The sequence below is a fragment of the Semicossyphus pulcher genome, unplaced genomic scaffold, assembly GCF_022749685.1.
Source record: "Semicossyphus pulcher isolate SPU_LCO1_2020_fin unplaced genomic scaffold, fSemPul1.0.p SCAF_8, whole genome shotgun sequence".
NCBI classification, from domain to species: domain Eukaryota; kingdom Metazoa; phylum Chordata; class Actinopteri; order Labriformes; family Labridae; genus Semicossyphus; species Semicossyphus pulcher.
In genome coordinates this window covers 24,035,868-24,049,368 of record NW_027211759.1, presented here as the reverse complement: position 1 = coordinate 24,049,368, position 13,501 = coordinate 24,035,868, and the positions used below count along the sequence as shown (strand labels likewise).

At 38.9% G+C, this 13,501-nt stretch overlaps 1 protein-coding gene across 1 annotated transcript; it reads left to right on the top strand.

The window, feature by feature from the left end:
• Positions 1 to 2,240: 2,240 nt before the first annotated feature.
• tat (tyrosine aminotransferase) lies at positions 2,241 to 10,111 on the top strand. The gene is made up of 12 exons (XM_069686131.1): positions 2,241 to 2,245; positions 3,000 to 3,304; positions 3,456 to 3,560; positions 4,168 to 4,235; positions 4,484 to 4,642; positions 5,747 to 5,885; positions 5,983 to 6,035; positions 8,720 to 8,872; positions 8,973 to 9,101; positions 9,248 to 9,331; positions 9,762 to 9,860; positions 9,971 to 10,111. Exons 1-12 carry the CDS (start codon positions 2,241 to 2,243, stop codon positions 10,109 to 10,111), a joined length of 1,440 nt encoding a protein of 479 aa, XP_069542232.1.
• Positions 10,112 to 13,501: the final 3,390 nt, after the last annotated feature.

Below are 13,501 nucleotides of genomic sequence, written 5' to 3'. Positions count from 1 at the left end.
AGTTTGGATATTTGCCGGTAATTATTAGGATTACTGTTGTCGAGTTGCCCTAACCCTAATGTCATGACTGTTTTAGGTATTTGAAAGCATCTTCGTGCATTAACAGAAGTTAAACACAATTGGATTTAAGCATATGCACTACACGAATTTGAAAGTATGAAGTTGTGTTAATGTATGCAGATATGTGAGACTTTCCTGGAGTCTGGAGACTTTCTGGTTACAAAACCACATCCTTTACCCCAAAACATTCTTTACTGCAGATGAAATGTAAATTATATTAATTAAAATGCATTTCTTTAAAATTGTGGCATCTTAGAATTTAAATTAGCCCTGCAAGGAATGCAACTCTAAAGTCAGAGCTCTGACTATTTGGGTCAAGAGTATGCTGACCATCAAGCTGATTTATGATGCTGAGTCTCCCCTTGAGGGAGTACCACGCAATGACTGTGCAGTTTTGGATGAACGAGGTCAAACTTAATGGCCAGACAAGCACCAGAACATCTTCTCACAAGAATATGAACCAGATCTATGACCAGAAGAAACCTGATACTGTTTTAGGTGGGAATCCGCAGACATGTTTTGTAGGCTATTTGTTGTCAAGGTATAAAAGACAAAACAAAGGCTGACAACAACAAAAAATGTTAATGGCCAAAAGAATGGATTAGTAACACATTAAAGTAATATTTTATCTTCATGTCATGATTTGACAATGGCAATGACACACTTTCTGTGTAGTGTAACCTTGTAAATCATGAGTAATAGAGATGTTTAGTGGGATAAATTCATTCTTAGATTTGGTCTTTTCTTGACATTTGTCAATAATGATTTCCTTTTTCTCTTTTAGTTTTTGCTCCACTTTTCTCTTTGTTCTCTCTTCCTCTCAGGGGACTTCCTCGGCTCTCACTGGCGATATTTCACTCAGAGGAACTGTAAAATGAACTGATGCTGGACACTCTACAGTTAGGGAAAAAAAGAGCTTGACTGACAGGACATTATATAAGGAGTACTTTTCCACAGATGTTGTCTAAGTCCGACCTGCTTCCCCCCCCTCACTCCAAGCTATAACTGCAGTTCACTTAACTAGCTGAAGGAAATGGGATACCTCTGAGAGATGACTCGGTCGCTTTCAGTAGCATAACAACAATATTGTCGGTGTGTCTACTGTTTGTCAGTCTGACGTATTGATTTAACACAACGTGACCAGAACATTTAGAGGGGCACATGTGGCAACACGGTGACACATGAAATCATAACATGTTTTGCGGAATCACCTGTAATATGTCTCAGCTGAAATGAATAAGTAACTTTTTGTTTGAGCAGAGAGGTCAGATTTTGTGATGAACCTTTTCTTTGAGCTCAACATTAAACATATTTAACTCAATATAAGTCTAAATTTATAGTTTGTTTTAATGAAGATCATGGCACTTTTCTTACAGCTGGCATTTTGACAAAGTAGGACAAACACAGGTGTAACTGAGACCATTAAAGCAGCTTTAATCTGCATTTTATGTTATGGCTCACATATGGTTTGTAAGGTAAAGGAGTCCAAGGACCAAATGATACACCCACAGACAAATCACACCCGACCTGCCATTTTTCTCGACTCTATTGAGCTTTATTGCAACTTTCACCCCATTGTTTTGGTTTTTCGTCCTGCAACCTTACAACAAGTGTCATAATGTTGTTTTTAGCCACTGGGGTAAAAGTAGTATTACCACAATGTAAATACCCCCAGCACTTTTTAAAAAAAAATCAATTTTAAGAATTAAGAATTATTAGCAGAAATGCATAAAATATTTTTAAATTAATATTTCAAAATATTAACATCTTTTTAATTATTTTTATATTTGCTAACATACATCCACGTGTTGAACATGTTGACGACCCGACTGGCCATCTCTCTCATCTCTCTGACGCCAACGCGCGTGACGCACTCCAGCAGAAGCAGGACACCGGTGTCCCGCCGCGTGCGTGAAAACCGTCCCACTATACCCCCTCCACCGTCCAGTAATTGCCTCCGTTAAGGGTCCGAGGTGGTATGGTTTTGGTTAGTGATGTAAGAGGGGTGTAATGGCACAACCCTCAGCCTCCACCAATGGAGATATGGGCAGGGCTCAACACCCATTTTGGTGGATTTTGCTATAAAACCGGTTTAAAACATCCTTTAGGCTCTTAATACCGTGTGCAAGAATAATCAACCAGCGCTGCAGCTTTTTCAAGTGAATTTTATTGAATACAACATGAGGTAAGTGCAAATATTATTATTATTTTTTTTAGGGTTTATCATTTAAATTAACGGAACGGTCTAATATTAAACAAATGGATGCATTATAATTAAATGCAACTAGTTCCTGTGTACATTATTGTGGAGTGATCTTTTAAAGTTTTGTTTTGCACAAGATAGATTAAGTATTTTTGTTCGCCTTGATGATGTTTTTTTTTTTTTATCACCACGTTGATTCTCCTCTTTGTCGGTACAAAGAGTACAAACAAAAACAGTCAGAAGTAATAAATCACTTTTGGATATCTTAAATATAAAATTCAGTTTTAAGATTTCAACAAAATTGACAAAGTTAGTCTTCCTAATATTTCACCAGATAATCCAGTGATTAATTATAGCATATTTTGATGGCTAGAAAGGTTTTAAAAAGAAAAATAAGAATATTTAAATGCATCTTTTATACTTTTAAGCATACAACAACAAGTTAAAGGGACGTGTCTTACAGTTTTGCACCTTAATTGATAGAAATTTCATTTTCAGATCCTTCATTTAAGGAAAACTAGAAAATTTACACTGTAAACAATAATCTGTTACAGGCAACAGCTCTGCTTTCCAAAATGTACTTATTGTACCCATGCATCTAATCTATAATCTATAACATTTTATTTTATTATTATTTATATTTTATGTCTAATGTAAAAAAAGATTACATATATGTACAGCATTGCATACATTTTGCTTTAACACTTATCTATCTATCTATCTATCTATCTATCAGTTCCAGGACGGATAACAAGTCGTACTTGGTTCAGATGAATGGGAACGGAGTCCACGGCAAAACCCCCGTCAATGCCAAACCTCTGAATGGGACCGGGGTGAATGGGAAGGTGGTTCATGGAAATGGCTTCCACCACGTCAGTGTGAACGGCACTTTGTATCCGGCCAAAGCCAAGAGCCGCAGGCAGAGATGGTCAGTGAAGCCGTCAGAGATGGCCAACAACACACTCAACCCCATCAGGGCCATCGTGGACGGGATGAAGCTCACCCCCAACCCAGACAAACCAATGATCGCTCTCTCCATTGGTGAGTGGCTTTCTGCATGACCAAATTTGATAATAAGTTTCTTACCCATTTATATGGCTTATTTCATGACTAAAATGTTTTGTGACATTTAGAAGGATTTTACATTAATCTAACATTTGATCTTCTGTTTCTCTCACTGTTTTTCCTGCAGGGGATCCCACTGTATTTGGAAACCTGCCCACAGATGAAGCTGTGCTTCAGGCCATGAAAGACGCCATAGACTCCCAGAAATACAATGGCTATGCTCCTTCTGTTGGTGAGTCATACTAACAAGTAGGCTCGTACAATAATAGGAAAATGTGCTATAAGTGTTAACACTGATCAGTGTGGAAATGATGTGTGATAAATGAACTAAGCGTGCATATTAGCTTTAACGTTAGGCTACTGTTCCTTTGTCCTTCAGCTGTTCCACATATTGTACACAGTAGCAGTCTTCTCTTCTTTCTGAGCAATCATGCTAGCTAGCTTGCAGTCGCTTTATGGACAACAATTAATCTAAGGGTAGCTACAAGCTAGCTGGGGCTCATCAGAGTAACTAAATGGTACTTAAAACAGTAATTTTATTCATTCCATTTCAAACTGTCCTTTATGATGTTTTATTGCCCATGACTATGACGATAAAAACACAACAAACTAGCAAACTAAATCTAAAGGCACATAGGATATGAAATTCACTTCATGTTAGCTTACAAAGCAGAAGTACAGATGCTAAAGGTGTGATGTTTTGGTGGTTTTACAGCTAGACTAGGTGACTCTACTTGTTTTCACCTTCAGCTTAGTAACTATTGCTGATGTCAATTAATCCCATGCTACACCATGCTAATGTTTGCATGTGCTGTACATTATCTCTGTGTCTCCTGCAGGTTATCTGAAGAGCCGGCAGGCAGTGGCCAACTTTTACAGCTGCACTGAGGCTCCACTAGAGGCAGAGGTGCTCTCTCCTCACTCATTTCATACCCTTGCTTTGTAACAGCTTAGTGAGCGAAGGACTTTTAGCATTAATTTATTAATCAACTAATGTAATAAACAATATTTAGCTCATAATGAATTTGCCTAAAATAGGATTGTAATCCATCTGAATGCATGTCTTGAAAGTAAATCTACTTTTCAAAGAATAGAAAGTGCTATGTCGTGCAGTCTTTGCTCTTTAAAGTAAAGTTCTTCCACCCTCCCTTCCAGGATGTGATTTTGACCAGCGGCTGCAGCCAGGCCATTGACCTGGCTATCAGTGTCCTGTGTAACCCAGGGGACAACATCCTGGTCCCATGCCCTGGCTTCTCATTATATAAGACTCTGGCTGTCTCCATGGGCATCGAGGTCAAACTCTACAACCTGCTGGTCAGTACTATCCTTACCTCTGCTACGCCTCTCTTTTCTGTTTGTTATAAAGCCCTACTGTGTCTACCTATCAGTTTGCAAGATAAAATCAACTCAAAGTTCAACATTAATAGGGATATTCTCTTTGCGATCGATGTAAGATTTATCTCTGGGTGTCCAGTACAGGGATAACGTGGTGTATTGTCAAGCTAAATAACAAGTAAAGTGTAAGTTGCTAGTTACATTTTCATATGTATATTTTCTATATTTTATTCTTAAATTTTTAGCAATGTTAGTCATAGAAAACACCATGAAAAAGAGCTAAACCAACATGTTGTTGTTGTTTTTGTTGTCACAGTTTTAAATATTACAAAAGAGGTATTACATGATGATAAAGACTAGAGGTCATAGTTTATTTAGTTCTTGTTAAAGTGCATTTCTAGCATGACATTAGATCTTTATCTTTTCTTACAGTATTTTTTCTCTCAAGTTTGTTCTCTCTTCATGTCGCTCAGTTGGAAGAAAACTGACAGAAATAGTTTAAAATGAGCTCTGTAAACAGTTAGTGGCTTATAATCAGTATTTACATTTCAACGATTGGAAGCAGATGTCAAGCTGTTAATCTAAGCTTAAAATGTTCGACCCAGAAGTGTATAAGAATCCAGTTCTGTCTAGTAATTCGTTTAGACAGTAATTATAAATCCACATAGTTCATCTCTCTACCAAATCAAGTGACCACAGGCTAATTCAAGAGGTCAGAGGAGGAGACATGTCAATGAGGCCATTGGTGAGAGGAGGATGTGGGAAGATAAAAAACAAGATACATGTAGAAGTGGAGATAAATTATAAGCATGGGGTTGGAGATTGTCACATTTTTGTGTGAGCATAAATTATTTGCATACCATATACTGTAACACGGTTAAGAGCTTTAAACTGGCTGTTAAGGACAAGATACCTTCACCTTTCCTGGACGCTCTCTAACATCACATTGATTTAACCTCATTCCAGTCAGGTTGCTTTTCCATGTTTGCAGTAGTAACTGTCCTTGAACATTATGAGCACATGTTTACTATTGTGCATAACATAGTCTGTGCCCTCATCCTGACATACTTCTTTGCTTTTCAGCCTGAGAAGTCATGGGAGGTTGACCTGCAACAGCTGGAGAGCCTGATTGACGAGAGGACTTCCTGTCTGATTGTTACCAATCCATCCAACCCGTGTGGCTCCGTCTTCAGCAAGGAGCACATGCAGAAGATCCTCAAACGTGAGCTGCAAATCTGCCCAACATTAAACAATCGCATAAACACAGTATTTTACCTCATGTAAGAGAAGTAATGAAATGATTCTTGTTTTTCTCTCAGTGGCCTCCAAACACTGCCTTCCCATTCTGGCTGATGAGATCTACTGCGATATGGTGAGTACAGCTACACCTCTGGCCCTGAGTTACACCAGCGAGGCACATTTTTCTGTTTCATTTTGTGGTATTTGCCCTAGCTCTGGATGGTCAGCACAGGGGGGATTATTGGTGATGTGCTGTGAATGAGGCCTGGAAACAGCAACCAGTAAGGCGGGTACGCAGGATGAGCGGGTGCAGGGAGGTCAGCGAGGGCAAGCAGCAGATGTTGGCCGGCATGATAGCATTTCATACTCTGGCTGCGTGCGTGCTCATGTCCAAAAGTGCAATCAAGTTCCAACATAATAATGATTTATCACAGTGAGCATTTATCACTATAGATTTTTTCATAGGTGAAGATCTGCATACATAAAAGACCTCTAATGCTATCGTAGTAATTTCAGTTTGTATTTATAGTATATATTGTAGCATTGCGGGGTAGCTAGACGGATGGGGGAAGATTGAGATGCTAGCTCAACAGAGCCCAGATTTATTTCCTTGCCGCAGCAACAGCTAACCCGAGGTTGAGGTGTCCCCGCTAAAACAGCAAACAGGTTGGCTAACTCTTTTCTCACTTAGCTCTCACTTGCTCAACATTCGTCTTCCCCTCCCCAGAACGGCAAACTCCCCTTAAAAGTAGCTTTATCACAATAACTCCCTCTTCCCTCCCCTGGAACTACTTCCAATTACCACTACGGTGGACACTTCCCTCAATAAACAAATGCAAAACAACAGCAAACAAAACTTATACCTAGCGTTACAAACTCTAACAGAAGTTATCTCAGGACACTTTACAAAAAGAGCAGGTCTACACCGTACTCTTATATTCTGCTCCGTTGAAAAAGACACTCTCGGGGTTTTTAAGTTTTTTGCAGGCCAAAACATCCCAATTAATCATAATCATAATCAATCATATTAATGTTAATGGATGCACCTTGCTAATCAAGCTTATCACTTAGTCTCTGACTCCCCTCCACCTTCACCCACTTGTCCAAATATGGTCACTTTTGGCTCCAAAAAAAGACAAGATAGCAACAAATTGCCAAACTTGAGGCTTGAAAAAGGCTGCACTACCAAAGAAAATGTCCTCATGAAGACTTTTTTTCTGTAAAAAGATGTTTCTATTCAATGCTGTGAGAATCATAGATGAAATTTCAACTTATGTAATGTATTCAGGGGGAGGCAGACATTAGGGGCCGGGAGGAGAGATGTCCAAATTTAAATGTTGACTATTGAAAAAAAACATCATCAGAACATTCAGTCCAAAGTGTCATCACTGGCCTTGACAGCTCTGTACTGAAATCTTTGGTTGAAGGTCATGCAAACATGTACGCAGATCCACGCGCACGTAGACTGTTATTCAACCAAGGCAGTCAGGAACAAACAGACACACTCATGTTGTTTGCCAACAAACAACATCCAGTCTGCTCAAAAGGATAATGAGATAAGGTAACAGTTGAGTCAAAAGTGCGGTAGTTTACCCCTCAGGTAACATGCGGTGATAGATACAAGTCATGGGATATGTCAAAAGGCATCTTTCAATAATCATTGATCAGTTGCACACAGAAGAATGAATTTTCAAGGCTTGAATGTCTGCTCGAATTGTTTAATAACATTTGTTGTGAGTGGAAAAATTGAGAGATGGGGTTGTTCGGTACATCTGACCATTTCAGAAAAAGCACAAGCAGACCAGAATGACTTTGCAGTTTTTCGCCTGCATGTGTTTGCAATTAATGCAGATGTTGGGTTTTGGAACGGCTGGGACATGGGAGGAATGGGGGGGCGTGTGATGGGTGGAGAGCCGGGTGGGGGTGTGGTAGTGAGGCCTTTCTTTTATGACTCCAGTGTTGGAGGCTAAGGGGCCATGGTGTCTGTGAACTTCACCTGGCTCAGTCAGTGGGAAATAATCCCCCTGGCCCCCCTTCTTCATAGGACCCTGAGCAGTAAATCACGTTTTTACGTACGCCTGCATACTTTGTCCAGATGTGTGACCCGTTTATGTGTGGTAAAGTCACACATCCCTTTAATTAACTTGCAGAACTAAATGTTTTCTCCACTTTTAATTCATCGGTTTGTACTGAACCAGTGGTAATGACTGCAGCATGTTTGCTCACATGTTTCCTTCACATGCACTTTTTTGGTTGCACGCTCGGCTTCATGTTTTTACGTAATCTGACTCTTACTCAACTCGTACTTGATTTCAGCATAGATGCACGTCAAGTGAGTGCACAGCCACAAGCCAAAAGCCTCTTTGAATTGGAGAGCCGTGCAGGCACATTCATCATACAGGCACACTTCAGATGTACATTGCTGTTATGTCATTCAAAGCAGACCAGCCAATAGGATGCGGGGCAGTTCCCCGCTCAGCGTCAAAGAAGCTGTACGGCTCTAATGGGAACCAGCTTTCTGTGGGTGGAGCGTAGCTCATTGTGGTTACTGTACCATAACCCCCCCATACTTTCCTTATGTTCTCCCTCTGGTTTCTCCCTCACCTAAACAATAAATATTATGCAATATGATATAAAAACAAAGCTTTGTCATGGCAAATTTTAGAATAGATATAAATACCTTGTGCTCATATCTTGTTCTGCTGCCACCTAGTGATCAAGCCAATAGTAACTTTTGAGTTTTTTGTTCTGGTTTCTCATGACTATGGATGATTTTGCCATCTGAATATTTCATTTTGTTCTTGTTCTTGTCCTCAGGTTTTCCCAGGTTGTGATTCTGCCTCCATGGCGACTCTCAGCAGTGATGTTCCCATCCTTTCCTGCGGTGGCTTGGCTAAACGCTGGCTGGTCCCCGGTTGGAGGATGGGATGGATCCTCATCCATGACAGGAATGATGTCTTTGGACCTGAGGTAAGAGGGCTTTATTGGTGCCTTTCTTGAATAGAAAGAGAAAAAGGAGCATTACTTTTAAATGTAAGTTTTTGATACATGCAGTATGTCTCCTCTGCAGATTCGACAGGGTCTGGTGAAACTGACCCAACGTATTCTTGGAGGCTGCAGCATAGTCCAGGGAGCCCTGGAGAGTATCCTCAACAACACATCTCAGAGCTTCTTCAATGACACCATCAGCTTCCTCAAGGTAAATCCATGTCTGCTGTTTTATTAATCCTGTTAATTATTACTATGTTTTTTTAATTGTTTAAAATATGTTTGATTTATTTATCTTTATGATGACTAATATGTATCATTTGAGACTGACTGGATGGTTTATCTTTTCTTCCTCAGTCCAACTCAGAGCTTTGTTTTAACGAGCTGTGCACCGTCCCCGGCCTGACCCCTATCATGCCTTCAGGAGCCATGTACCTCATGGTATGTACTAAAAGTGTGTGTGTGTGTGTGTGTGTGTGTGTGTGTGTGTGTGTGTTTCTGAACATGAACATAAATCCTTTCCGTGGGATGACTTTGAAGTTAATGTCCACTGATTTTACACATTAAGTTCAGTATTCTGTTTAACCCATGTTTTGAACAAAATGTACGGGGGTAAGTGCGGGGGAAAACAAACAACAGTCCTGACTCCTGTACTGGCTGCCACATATAAAGCAATGTATGGCAAACACTGAACTAGCTAACAAGCCATGTAAGGTGCTAACAAATACATAAACAATACTAGAATTTTGCACACAGAAAAAGCTGGAGCACCAACTTCCTGGACGATCTGTTAGCACAATTAAACACACAACAACCGTATAATATCTCGACTAACAGGAAATTGTATATGTGTGTTTACACATTTGTCCAGGTGGGGATCGACATGGATCACTTCCCAGATTTTAAGAATGATGTGGACTTCACTGAAAAGCTGGTGACCGAGCAGTCTGTCTTCTGTCTGCCTGCCTCAGTAAGACACCATCACTGCTTAGCATCATTTGTTCCTGCATCTGTCAACACAATTGAATTTAGAATAAAACACTTTATTGACCACCAGTATCCATTTCTGTTCTCTTCCAGGCATTTGAGTATCCCAACTTCTTCCGCATCGTGGTGACCGTGCCTGAGGAGCTGATGATGGAGGCTTGTGGTCGCATCAGTGAGTTTTGCCAGCGGCACTATCGACCCAGCAGCCGTGACAGCAATGATCTGGACCAGTGATGCTGCAGGGCCAGTCTGATGGCATGGACCTCATGGGGACCAAAGCCTATAGTGCAGAAAGAACTGTCCTCTACTCACGTATACCGAGCTGGAATCAGCTTTGAAATGCTATTCCACCTATAAGTAAAGTGAGAGATGTAGAAATCTGATGTCAAAACTGTGTTACTATCTTCAAAACTGATGCAACAAACAGCTTGGAAAATGCATATTTGATGGTCCATTGATGGTGTAATTTTTGGTGTAAACCGTATGAAATGAGCAGACCTAATATTTATATTTTATACAAGCGACTTATATTAACCTCTACTTGTTTGTATGTATTTATATAATTTGTGTAACGCTTACTATGTCTATGCAAAGTAACCTCTTTGATAACAACTAGGATAGGATCATAGACTGTGCATACTGTACACACCGCCTGCTTGTTGCTGTCACAATTAGGAGACGTTAAAATATATATTTTGAATATCCATTTTTATAAACATTGTATATCAGTAATCTTTTGCATACTTTGCTTGTGCTAGAAAACAACTCTTAATGCATTGTAAGTTTGCATTGGCATGCTCTATAGCACAACATTCTCTGTATATTGTTTGTTAAGTGTCATACTGAATCAAATGTATGTATAAAGATATTTTTACAGACACAAAATTGTATTTAGTAATGTGTTAATACTAAATAAAAAGATGTTGAAAAGACTGGTGTTGATTTATGTAAATGTATATATTAAAATACAAATTTTTGTCTCTTACAGGAACGCCATTTGGCTGGTTTGAATCCTATTTATCGGATTGATATCAGTTTATACACATTAATGATAAGGCCTCAATGCACGCCAAAGTTCGTCAAGGAGTTCCACAAGGTTCGGTGCTCGGACCGATTCTATTTACCTTTTATATTCCTCTTTATATGCCTATTTTCAGAAGAATTGCAATTCCTTATCATCACGCTCTTTAGTTGCACGTGCACTGACAAGAAAAAGATCATATTACTCTTATATAAGCTTCTCTGCACTGGCTTCCTGTAAAATCAAGAATAGAGTTTACAGCTCACATACAAAGCTCTTAATGGTCAGGCACCATCATATCTTAAAGAGCTCACAGTGCCCAATTATCCCTCTAGCACATTGTGCTCACAGGATGCAGGCCTGCCTGTGGTACCTAAAGTCTCATGAGATAACTTTTTACTTGTTATGATTTGGTGATTTGGCGATATATAAATAAAATTGAGCGACTGATTGATTGATTTCACATGTAGACTCTCAGAACGAACCATTTCGCGCATGTAACACAAAATAAGAGATTGTATAACAATGTATGTTCATTATGTTATTTATGTAGTCCCATAAATCCCATATTGCAGCATAAGACACTCTGATTTAAAAAATAGATAAATCTTTTCTCCTCTTCTCCTTACAGTGTATTTGAATCTTATGTAACTTCAGGAATGGCTGCACACGTGACTATATAATTGAGCAGTACACATATAGATCCTTTCGCTACAGTCTGCTGACTGTCTAGACTGACTCTAACTGACCTGGAGCTCCTCTGTGTGACTTCTTATCAGGATAAAATGGTTTTCCATTTGGCTGCAATTGTCTGGTATCAATTATGATTGTTGGCTTTTGCTCAAACCTCAATTCTGGGAGCGCTTTAATGGATTACAAGCACGTTATAATGCATTTACAAGACTTCACTAAAGTCATCATAATAGTGTAATAAAATCATACAATCCCTAATAATCCTTATCAGCACTATCACTTAGTTAAATTGAAGGTATAATACATGATGAACTTTTATCGCTTTTTGTTTAAAACTTACTGGATAATTCCTTATGAAGCCTGTTATAAATTCTAATGCATGATGATATAAAGCCTTATAAAGGCATTTTAAAGTCTGATAATTAAAGACATTAAAGACGTAAAGACATAACCTTCAGCTTAGTTGTATAATATTAAAGCAGGAAAATCCAATATACATGATGTATTGCCATAACTGTATGATTTCCTATATTTTCCTTTAGAGCCAACATGAAGTTGACTAGTGGGATCTTGTGTGTTGGATGTGTTGCTGAATGGATTGAAGTTGAGCTGTAATAAATTTGATGCATCTCTAACTTTTTACCTCGTTAGATCAGCAGGTAAAAATTCTGGTTATTGACTAAGTTAATAAACTTATGACATTCCTAATAGCATGTTATCATGAAAACTAGTAATGCCTGATGAGGTGTCCATTATCAAGAATTAATGGAATACGTGAAGATCCAAACCCTCCATTGTACATTATCTCACTTATACCATGGTCACTAGAGCCAAAGAAGAAACATAGACCAATTATTTATAGTTTTATGCATTTTTCATTAGCCATATCTCTGTTTCCCCCAGTAATGCCTGATGGTTTGTCTAATTTCTGAACCATTCATTACCAGTCATCATCTCATTAGGTTTTTATGCAATGGAAACATTCTGTACTGCATTCAAAATAATAGATCTTAGATTTGGCAAAGGAGATATGTCTTGTCAGGTCAGTTCGTGGAGCCTTTAGTTTCATCTATGAGCAAGAAAGTTCATGCTATGCTAGCTAGATTCAAAGTCAATAATATTGTGTGCCATTCTAAATGTTTTGTTAAATATGTTTAACAAAAGGTTAGCAAGCTGACTAGCCATGTCATTGTTTCCCAATCAAAGAAAATGATCATGAAACATATGTTTATTGTTGGACATAACTTGATAGAGAGTTGAGTAGCGAATAGGACTTTGCAAACAAAATCTTACATTTCTCAAAAGCCATAACTGAATTTCCTGGTAACACCTGAGGGTTTGACTGACACCTGAAAAAGCCACGACCTCTCCAAAGGGTTCTAATGCAATGGGAATGTTGTTCACCACTCAAGTAAGTAGACTGTATCTTAGATATGACTTCGTAATCATAGATAGTTCTACACCACTTAGCTTTTTAAACTGTTTCACTCAATAATATTGCATAGGTTGACAAACAGTAAGTATAATTTGACAGTATGTTTGACAACAAGACTAGCTAGCAAACCATCCATGTCAGTGGGCCATGTCTACCATCAGCCGCAGCCTAAAGTGGCGAGTTGAATAGCCAACCCTGTTTTGTGATAAAAATATTTTTTTTTCACAAGCTACAACTCAGTTTTCCTTGTAGCCCCTGAGTTTGACTAATACCTGAAACAGTCAACCATCTTATAAGACTCTGATTCAATTGAAAAGTTGTTCTCTTTCCCTGTGTGTAGAATGGATAGTAGAAAAGAATCAGCAACGCCAGTGCATTATCAAAGGAAACCCTGCAGCCAGTCAGATTTGACCTTTCTCCCAGACCACAAGCTATATGGCACACTGTGTTACTACCAACCTCCATATAAGGACCT

What these genes read in the sequence shown, in the direction of transcription:
- tat (XM_069686131.1), top strand. An exon ending in ATGAGATCTACTGCGATATG is followed by an intron (nt 6,036 to 8,719) that starts GTGAGTACAGCT and finishes TCTTGTCCTCAG; the next exon opens with GTTTTCCCAGGTTGTGATTC. An exon ending in TCTTCTGTCTGCCTGCCTCA is followed by an intron (nt 9,861 to 9,970) that starts GTAAGACACCAT and finishes GTTCTCTTCCAG; the next exon opens with GCATTTGAGTATCCCAACTT.